The 10,653-nt window shown below is 46.1% G+C and overlaps 1 protein-coding gene across 2 annotated transcripts; it reads left to right on the top strand.

Moving 5' to 3' along the window:
* The first annotated feature begins 908 nt into the window (after positions 1-908).
* Positions 909-10,642, top strand: LOC101049890 (uncharacterized). Of its 2 annotated transcripts, XM_074385813.1 has the most exons (4): positions 909-1,192; positions 3,034-3,150; positions 5,790-5,916; positions 9,151-10,642. In XM_074385813.1, the coding sequence occupies exons 1-4, from the start codon at positions 1,160-1,162 to the stop codon at positions 10,545-10,547; spliced, it is 1,674 nt and encodes a 557-aa protein (XP_074241914.1). In that variant the 5' UTR covers positions 909-1,159; the 3' UTR covers positions 10,548-10,642. The 2 variants fall into 2 exon arrangements, with proteins under 2 accessions (XP_074241914.1, XP_003944452.2); XM_003944403.4 differs by lacking the exon at positions 3,034-3,150 and having other exon boundaries at positions 913-1,192.
* Positions 10,643-10,653: the final 11 nt, after the last annotated feature.

Raw genomic sequence — 10,653 nt, 5'->3', positions numbered from 1 at the left:
AAGTAAACCCTGGAATCCTGGCACAGGTAAGTTCTCCGTGTGTTTTGTTGCTTTTATTGACCCTCCCAGGCCCAAGTTTAATGCTATCATCACCTTCCTATCTCACTCAGAGACCTGAAGCTCAGAGAACTCAAGCAAGTGGCCCAGAGTTTCCAGAGGGGAATCCATACGCAGATACCAGCACTTTGCAGCCCCCTCCTTCCTATGAGTAAGCCCTCAGGGACTGTGCTGGATCAGGGGGTTCTGAGAAGCCCCATTTCCTCAGGGGAGCCTGGAGGTCCACAGACCCAGGGAGGCTGCAGCGGCAGGATATGGGCTAAATCTTAGGATGAGGCATGGCTGCCCCTCACTTAGATCCCACAGTGGCTATAGCATCCCTGACTGCAGTCCCAGCAGTACTGAGGGTAAATATGCCCCGCCACCCATATTCCAGTCCCCCATCCCAAAGAACACCTCCGTACACAGGGTACATCCAACCCAAACCCTTACGGCCTTGCAGTACCCACACTTAGACACTCAACCCTGATGCCTGGGTAGCTGTTCCTGTCCCTACCGACACAGGTGGAAACTGAGGCTCAGACTGTTGTTGCAAATGATTGGATCTCACTCTTTTTAATGGCTGACATACTCAGTTACTTCTAAGAAATTTTTTCCAAAAATCTCAATACGGGTTCTAAGGCTAGGTAAGACTATCCTCTACCCTAGAAGGACGCGTACTTTAAGGACAGACCGCTGAGGTGGAGCTGGACCTTTCCTGCAGAAGTGCCTTCTTTACTGCCTTGGAACCTTAGGAAACTGCATAACCCAGAAATCTCTACGTCGCATGACAGCTCGTTGGAGCCAATGAAGGCTCAGAATAAAGGTGTTTCCGCGAGCCCGCCTAATTTAAAGGCGGGACTTCCGGTGTCCTCCACTAGTGGCCATTTTGATTGGTGTTGGGTGTATTTTCCGGTGAGAGACCTCGGAGCGCTGGATCGGGCAGAAGTGACTGAACCCAGAAGGTGGAGAGGAGACGTTATCTCGGCGGCACAACGGCTGCTCTGCGGTTCCTTAAAGGCGCTAGGCGTGACCCGCGCCAACGTCGGGATCTGGACCACAGTCCCCGGGTACCTGCCCTGCTCGCCACCTCCTCCCGAACCCGCTTTCCCCACCCAGTCTGATGGCGGCGGCCGAGCTGAGGCTCTCGGCTCAGGTAATTGTGGCGTCTTCCGTGCCCTCAGGTCACCTCATCTTTACCTAAGTCCAAAAGCAGCTAGCAGGCGGCGCTTGCTCAAGGCTTTACAGCCTGAACCTGGCGTCGGGACGCTGAGGCGCTCGCGGGACGCGGTGAGGAGAGCGACAGGCACAGGGACCAGTGTAGGCAAAGGTCTGGAGATGAACTGAGCCGGGAGGATCGGAACCCAGGGTCCACAGGCACCTGTCGGGAGCAAAGTGTAAGGCAGAGCTTCTCCTGGAAGATTAGGCTGGGGACTGTGCATTCATCCTGAGAACGTTAGAAGCCATGGACAGCTTCCAGCAAAGGAAGGACAAGATCAAAGTCCAGGCTTTAAAGGTTTCCCAAAGTCCAATCAAAGAAAGAACAAAGGGGATGATTTTCGGGCCGTGAGAGGTTGAATTCTTGTTTAACCTCTGTAGATCACATAGATGCTAAGAGATGACATTTTGTATTGAGGCATTCAGTTCAGACAACCAACCCGCGTTTAGCTGGTTACAGGGCCAAGAAAGGGTTCAGGGAGGCCTGAGCTTATCAAATCCCATCAGGGACACATTCCTGTAGCTTGTGCCTCTCCTCTCGGGCACTCCTGGCTACAGAAGCACTTGTAGAACCTTCACAGGGAAACTGAGGTTGTTTCATTCCCTCACTGGCCCTAACTCCCATCTACATGCTCTTTGAGCATATGGGGTATCCTTAGGTACCATTTCCTTTTAGTTTTTTGATCTAGTAGCCCTGGAGAAACCTTAAACCCAGGATCCCAAATCTGTGACACAGGATATATGGAGGTTATTCCCATGTCTGTCAAACAGTATAAACATACTTGGGAGGTTAACTCAGGAGTTGGTACCAGGATGTGAAATGCTTAGAGGTGAAACTGACCAGAGGGAGGAGGTGGTGTTGCCACAGTTTCATCTGGCTGTAATCTCTGGCTCTACACTGGAGAACAGACTGGGCTTGAGGGAGGAGGAAGTAAGATGAGAGTTGAGGCTCTTGCTATAATCCAAGTGAAGGTTAACGGACTGTATTTATAGCTGAGATGTGGCTGTATTCAAGCATCTAGATTTCCTAATATGCAAAGTAAGGGCATGAAAAGAGCAATCGGGAACCCAGGGTTTTTGGTCTTAGCAGCTGTAGCTATGGAAGCTGCATCAACTGAGATGAGCATGTTGGTAGTAGACATAATTAGAATATTATGAGATATCAAGATGACTTTTGGCCGTGTGAAGAGTCGGAGACGAGTAAGTGTTGGCATCAAATGCGTAATTGGACATACAGGTTGGGGTATCTGGGAAGGGATTGATACTGGAGACATCTAATATATGGTAGCTAATGTGTGCTATGGTGTGTGAGCCATGGGTCACGCTAAGGAGAGCACACTTAAGATTCTGGTAGTAAATGTCTTAGGGGACCAGAAAGCAGTGGTTGAATGAAGAGGACAGCATCCGTTGCTTGGGTCCCTAGGTAATGTTATTGGGTTTCCTAAACACTGGAGAGGCAGGTATGTGACTATGATGGTAAAGTATACCTGACAGCTTCGTTTGCCAGGGGACATAGACTTTCAAGGAGAGAATAGACATGAAATAGATACATGAAGAAGTCAAATTGAGGGAAGATGACACGTAGGCCACAGTGATGCTTATTCATCACTCTATGCAATCAAGATTTGTGATGACTTTAGTAGTGCGTGGGGAGTTTTGTTAGGCCTGCTGAATATGCTCAGGGAGACATATGGTCATTTGTAACCGTCAGTAAGTCTTGGGCCTTGAATGGATTAAAAACAGGACTGTTTTTTTTTTTTTTTTTTTTTTTTTTGACAGAGTCTTGCACCATTGCCCAGGCTGGAGTGCAGTGACACAATCTTGGCTCACCAAAACCTCCGCCTCCCAGGTTCAAGTGATTCTCCTGCCTCAGCCTCCTGGCAGCTGAGATTACAGGTGCGTGCCACATGCCAGGCTCATTTTTTTTTTTTAATTTTAAATAGAGATGAGGTTTTACCATATTGGCCAGGCTAGTCTCAGACTCCTGACCTTGCTCACAATCCACTCACCTCAGCCTCCCAAAATGCAAGGAGCCACTTCCCAAAATGCTGTTGTCCCTGTTTAGCACTGGTCTTTAAATGTCAGTGGTATTAGGTTAATGTAAGATGTTCCAAGTTAGAAAATAAAAATTAAAAAAAATAAGGCCAGGCGCAGTGGCTCACGCCTGTAATCCCAGCACTTTGGGAGGCCGAGGTGGGTGGATCACGAGGTCAAGAGATCAAGACCATCCTGGTTAACATGGTGAAACCCCGTCTCTACTGAAAATACAAAAAATTAGCTGGGCATGGTGGCGCCTGCCTGTAATCCCAGCTACTCAGGAGGCTGAGGCAGGAGAATTGCCTGAACCCAGGAGGCGGAGGTTGCGGTGAGCCGAGATCGCGCCATTGCACTCCAGCCTGGGTAACAAGAGCGAAACTCTGTCTCAAAAAAAAAAAAAGAAAAAAGAAAAAAAAAAGATGGTCCATGTTGCTGAAGAGTAAGCCAGTGCAGCACAGCAGAAGAAGAATAAGACCATGGATATCTGAAGTTACATGTGTTTTGGGTGGCTGTGGAGTCATGCAAGGAGACATTCATAGAATTATTAGGGACTAACACTGCTAATGGGAACCGTGGTCATTTTGTGTTATTATTGGATCCTTTTTGAATATGTGAAGCATATTTGGTGCTGTCAGGCATATTGTGGTATAGAGGCAAAAATGGAGGACCAGTATGATGTGCCACTTTGATATCCAGTGATATTGGTATGACCTCAAGTGGCCTGATAGCCAGTTCCCTTTCCACTGGGCTCTTTTGTATAATTATCGGCATGGCCTAATAATCCTTTCATTAGGGAGACCAGGTAGAATTTCTGCTTATTATAGTTTGTAGTGAGTTTCAGTTTTTTCTTTTTTGAGACCGAGTTTCACTCGTTACCCAGGCTGGAGTGCAATGGCACGATCTCGGCTCACCGTAACCTCCACCTCCTGGGTTCAGGCAATTCTCCTGCCTCAGCCTCCTGAGTAGCTTGGATTACAGGCATGTGCCACCATGCCCAGCTACTTTTTTTGTATTTTTAGTAGAGACGAGGTTTCACCATGTTGACCAGGATGGTCTCGATCTCTTGACCTTGTGATCCACCCGCCTCGGCCTCCCAAAATGCTGGGATTACAGGCTTGAGCCACCGCGCCCGGCCCAGTTCCAATTTTATCCTTACCCACAGTGTTATTCAAACAAGCCAGTTGTGTCCTCCCAAGGGACTTGAGGTCATCACGCCCTCTACATTTTAAAAGCTTGCATAGCATAGTTTCTGGTTACTCACTCTTATCCATAGTGCACCTTCCATGTGGTCCTCTATGTTGAGGGGTGTCCTCTGCCAGACTTTGAGTATATTTGATTTTTTTTTTTTTTGAGACAAGTTTCGCTCTTGTTACCCAGGCTGGAATGCAATGGTGCGATCTCGGCTCACCGCAACCTCCGCCTCCTGGGTTCAGGCAATTCTCCTGCCTCAGCCTCCTGAGTAGCTGGGATTACAGGGAGGCGCCACCATGCCCAGCTAGTTTTTTGTATTTTTAGTAGAGACGGGGTTTCACCATGTTGAACAGGATGGTCTCGATCTCTTGACCTCGTGATCCACCCGCCTTGGCCTCCCAAAGTGTTGGGATTACAGGCTTGAGCCACCGCGCCCGGCCTATTTGATTTTTAAACATATTTATAGCATCAGTCTAGTGTTTGATGTCATGTGTTTGGTCATTAATATAACTAACATAAAAATCCTGCTCTTACTCGTAGAAGGAAGAAGAGGGTATAAATATACTTGTGGGTAGGCAGAGAGAGGCAAACATGAGAGGCAGTTTGGTGGGGGTGACCATGGGCATATGTCTGTGCAATCTAAAGAATGATATATATTTTGGCTTAGCACGGTGGCTCATGCCTGTAATCCCAGCACTTTGGGAGGCTGAGGTGGGTGAATCACTCAAGCTCAGGATTTTGAGACCAACCTGGGCAGCATGGCAAAACCTTCTGTCAACCAAAAATACAAAAAAAAAAAAAGAAAAAAAAAAAAGCCAGGCATGGTGGCACATACGTATAGTCCCAGCTACTTGGGAAGCTGAGGCCAGAGAATTATTTGAGTCCAGGAGACGGAGGTTGCAGTGAGCTGAGATCATGTCATTCCACTCCAGTCTGGGCAATGGAAATGAAACGCTATCTCAAAGAAAAAAAAAAGGGAATGAATGATGTGTATTTAGAGGGGAGTATGTCTGATAGACTCAGGGTGCTGCATTGGAATTTATATGACTTCATCTCTAGCAGGGGTATTGGCTATCAGGAGGTATGAACTGCTTTATGTCGGTACCAAAACATAGAAACCTATTGGTTCACCCACTTCTTGTTGCTGATGCCTGTGCAACATGCCTAGTGAGCCCATGAGAAGACAGTGACACCAGTGGACCTAGTTTCTCCTTGTAGTTCAGGACCTTGGGAGGAGGAAAGGCAAGGGAGGATAAGTGGATGAGCATATGGGGCGTTTGTGGTTTCATCTGTCATTATCGTGGCAGGGCACTGTGACCTTTGAAGATGTGGCTGTGAAGTTTTCCCAGGAGGAATGGAGTCTCCTTAGTGAGGCTCAGAGATGCCTTTATCATGACGTGATGCTGGAGAACCTGACACTTATATCTTCTCTAGGTAAGCCCTCATACTCTTCTGTGACGTCAGCTAGTGTCTGCCCTTCCTCTTTTTTTTTCCCCGTGGCAAGACTATTTTCCTTACTTCAAGAACCTGGGCACAGGTTCCTCTATTAGTTCCCTGGGTAGGTTCTTTCTGTGGTAGGTAGGACTCCAGTGTGTGTACTGCCCTCTATTCTCCTTCAGCAGCCCCAACACCTGCTTTGCTGGAAGCTTCCAGAGAAGGAGCTTTACAGGCACCATAATGCATCCCATCTTGCTTGCCCTCTGCCTGTTGGGTAAGTTTTGCAGCTCCAAGACTCTGGTATGCTCAGGTTCTGCTTCCTTGCTCGAGGTGATGTTTGTTTATGACTGCCTGTGCCAGGAATACCTCCGGTCACTGATCTTCTCAATACTTACATGCACCATAGGCTGTTCTTGCAAGACACTTCTTTAAAGTATCTTGTTTGTTTTGTTTTATACTGTTTTATTTTCAAAGTTAATGTCTTACTCTGTAACCCAGGCTAGAGGGCAGTGGTGCAATCATAGCTCACTGTAGCCTTCATCTCCCAGGCTTAAGCAATCCTCCTTCCTCAGCCTCTGGAGTAACTGGGACTAGAGGCTTCTGCCACCACATCTTGTTTTTTTTTTTTTTTTTTTTTTTTGAGACAGAGTTTCGCTCTTGTTACCCTGGCTGGAGTGCAATGGCGCGATCTTGGCTCACCGCAACCTCCGCCTCCTGGGCTCAGGCAATTCTCCTGCCTCAGCCTCCTGAGTAGCTGGGATTACAGGCATGCGCCACCACGCCCAGCTAATGTTTTGTATTTTTAGTAGAGACGAGGTTTCACCATGTTGACCAGGATGGTCTCGATCTCTCGACCTCGTGATCCACCCGCCTCGGCCTCCCACCACATCTTACAAATTTTTTTTATTTTTACTTTTTTTATTTTTTTATTTTATTTATTTTTATTTTTATTTTATTTAATTTATTTATTTATTTATTTTTGAGACGAAGTTTCGCTCTTGTTACCCAGGCTGGAGTGCAATGGCGCGATCTCGGCTCACCGCAACCTCCGCTTCCTGGGTTCAGGCAATTCTCCTGCCTCAGCCTCCTGAGTAGCTGGGATTACAGGCATGCGCCACCATGCCCAGCTAATTTTTTGTATTTTTAGTAGAGACGGGGTTTCACCTTGTTGACCAAGATGGCCTTGTGATCCACCTGCCTCGGCCTCCCAAAGTGCTCGGATTACAGGCGTGAGCCACTGCGCCCTTTATTTTTAATAGAGATGAGGTCTTGACTGTATTGTCCAGGCTGGTCTCCAACTCCTGACCTCACCTGATCCTCCCACCTCATCCTTCCAAAGTGCCAGGATTACAAGCATGAGCTGCTGTGCCCTGATCTTTATTTATTTTGATAGGGTTTTACTGTCATCCATGCTGTAGTCTAGTGATGCATTCATGGCTCACTGCATTCTCAACCTTCTGGGCTCAAGTAATCCATCCATCTGACTCCTAAGTAGCTGGGACTACAGGAGCATGTCACCCTGCCCAAATAATTTTTGTTTGTTTGTTTTGTCGAGATGGTGTCTCATTATGTTACCCAGATTGGTTTAGAACTCCTAGGCTCAAGCAATCCTGTCAGTTTGACCTCCCAAAGTGCTGGGTATAGGTGTGAGCCACTGCACCTGGCCAAAAATTCACTTTGTAATATGTAGTTTCCTTTCCTATGGGCTACCAGGTGCTGATTTTTTCTGAACTATTGTTGGCTGTTTGGCTGTTCTTCTTTTTTGTCTTTCTGTTATTTTTATTTTATTTTTTGAGACAGAGTCTCACCCTGTCACCCAGATTGGAGTACAATGGAGACGATATCTTGGCTTGCTGCAAACTCTGCCTCCCGGGTTCAAGTGATTCTTCTGCCTTAGCCTCCCCAGTAGCTGGGATTATAGGCACCCGCCACCACACCTGGCTAATTTTTTTTAGTAGAGATGGTGTTTCACCATGTTGGCCAGACTGGTCTCGAACTCCTGACCTTGTGATCTGCGTGCCTCAGCTTCCCAAAGTGTTGGGATTACAGGCGTGAGCCACTGCGCCTAGCCTCTGTTATTCTCTCTTTTTTTTTTTTCTTTTTTTTTTGAGATGGAGTTTTGCTCTTGTTACCCAGGCTGGAGTGCAATGGCGCGATCTCGGCTCACCGCAACCTCCGCCTCCTGGATTCAGGCAATTCTCTTGCCTCAGCCTCCTGAGTAGCTGGGATTACAGGCACGCGCCACCATGTCCAGCTAATTTTTTTTTGTATTTTTAGTAGAGACGGGGTTTCACCATGTTGACCAGGATGGTCTCGATCTCTTGACCTCATGATCCACCTGCCTCAGCCTCCCAAAGTGCTGGGATTACAGGCTTGAGCCACTGTGCCTGGCTCTGTTATTCTTTACATCATCCATTTCCCATGTAAATTCCATGTATATCTTTGCAGTGGGATTTGGAGTCCTTAGTGTTTCAGAAGTTGCAGTTAAATCAAGGTTTAGCATGGTGGGCTCAGAGTGAGGAGTAACACCCTGGAGGAAGACATAACATCATGGATTTAGGAAAGTAATACCGGAAGCTATTCTATTTCACTAGTATTTACCTGGCAACATGACTAGCCATATGCTATCTCTGTCTTCCCCATTCTTGAGAGTTTCCGACATCACCATTCTATACCCTGTCACTTCTACTCTGATGCCAGCTCAGGACTAATCTTCACATCTCTGGATTCCACCTATCACCCATTTTCCTCACATTTCGATCTGCAGTGGACTCCAGTACTGGCATATCAGTTTAGTATTGGGAAGTGTGCACACATTGCTAAGCCATACGTGACCAACAGCTGCTTTGTTATACTCATATTTTCTTTGGCCTAGATGAATCCTTTTATATATCACCCACATGCTTTATAGAAGTCCTTTAGATGTTTGCATAGGAAGGAATTGTAGCCCCTGCCTCTACTCCCTGTAGTGCACGTATTGTTGGTTCCTTCACATCATGTGGCCCCCTGCATTTTGTTACCATTCTAACCTAGTAATATGAAGAAGCCTTACCTTCAAACTAAAGGCAACATTCGGTTCCTGCAATTATTTCCATGGAGTAATACCTCTGTTTGTTAGATAAACTTGTCACAAACAAGTGTATCTTACAAACAGAAATATTACTCCATGGAAATACTTGCAGGTACTTCCCTTCAGAAGCTTGCATTTTACCAGCATTTTCTTTCTTTTAGGTTGTTGGTATGGAGCAAAAGACGAGACACCTTCTAAGCAGACCCTTTCTATACAACAGCAGTCTCCCCTCAGGTCACATTGGACAGGAGTATGTACAAAGAAGGCCCACCCCTGGGGAGTATGTGGCCCTCTCCTGGGAGATATCTTACACCAGAGAACACAACACAATCAGAAATTGAATAGTTTTGGGGCATGTGAAAAAAAATTAGATGACAGTGCAAACCATTATCAAGATCAGAAGCAGCACTTTGGAGAGAAATCATACAGAAGCAATGCCAAGGAAACATCATTTGTAAAGAACTGTAAATTCCATGTGTTACAAGAGCCATTTATCTTTCATGAAGTTGGGAAAGACTTTTTGTCTAGCTTGAGATTATTCCAACAAGAGGACATTCACACTTCAGGGAAGTCAAATATTGAAACTAAACATGGGACACCCTTTCAGGGTGGAAAAACTCATTACATCTGTGGAGAGTCCACAGTACCCTTCAGCAACAAACACTCACTTGCTCTTCACCAGACACTTCTCCCTAGAGAAGGACCTTATGTGTGCAGTGATTCTGGGAAATTTGTTAGCAAAAGTAATAGTTTCAATAATCATCAGGGAGTTCACACTGGAAAAAAACCTTATCAGTGTGGACAGTGTGATGAATCATTTTGGTATAAGGCCCACCTCACTGAACACCAGAGAGTTCACACTGGAGAAAGACCTTATGAGTGTAGAGAATGTGATAAATCTTTTAGTCATAAGCACAGTCTTGTTGACCATCAGCGAGTTCACACTGGAGAAAGACCTTATGAATGTGATGAATGTGGGAAATCTTTTAGCCATAAGCGCAGCCTTGTTCACCACCAGCGAGTTCACACTGGAGAAAAACCTTATCAGTGTGGAGAATGTGGAAAATCGTTTAATCACAAGTGCAACCTCATTCAACATCAGCGAGTTCATACTGGAGAAAGGCCTTATGAGTGTATGGCATGTGGGAAATTATTTAGGAGCAACTCCCACCTAAAGGAACATCAGAGAGTTCACACTGGAGAAAGACCCTATGAGTGTAAAGAATGTAGGAAGTCATTTAGGTACAAGTCACACCTCACCGAACACCAGAGAGTTCACACTGGAGAAAGGCCATATGCATGTAGAGAATGTGGGAAATGTTTTCATCAAAAGGGCAGTCTCATTCAGCATCAGCAGATTCACTCTGGAGAAAGGCCACATGAATGTGGAGAATGTGGGAAATGTTTTCATCAAAAGGGCAGCCTCATTCGACATCAGCAGATTCACTCAGGAGAAAGGCCACATGAATGTCGAGAATGTGGGAAGTGTTTTCGTCAAAAGGGAAACCTCATTAAACATCAACGAGTTCACACAGGAGAAAGACATCATGAATGTTGAAAATTTGGCAAATCTACTGGTAAAAAGGGCACCCTCATTCAACGTCAGTGCAGTCACACTGGAAAGAGCTTATGAGTGTGGAGAATGTCCAAAATCTAGTCAAAAA

Source organism: Saimiri boliviensis, chromosome 14 (genome assembly GCF_048565385.1).
Source record: "Saimiri boliviensis isolate mSaiBol1 chromosome 14, mSaiBol1.pri, whole genome shotgun sequence".
Lineage (NCBI taxonomy): Eukaryota > Metazoa > Chordata > Mammalia > Primates > Cebidae > Saimiri > Saimiri boliviensis.
The sequence above is the reverse complement of the archived record's forward strand: the minus strand, read 5'-3'. Positions and strand labels throughout refer to the sequence as shown.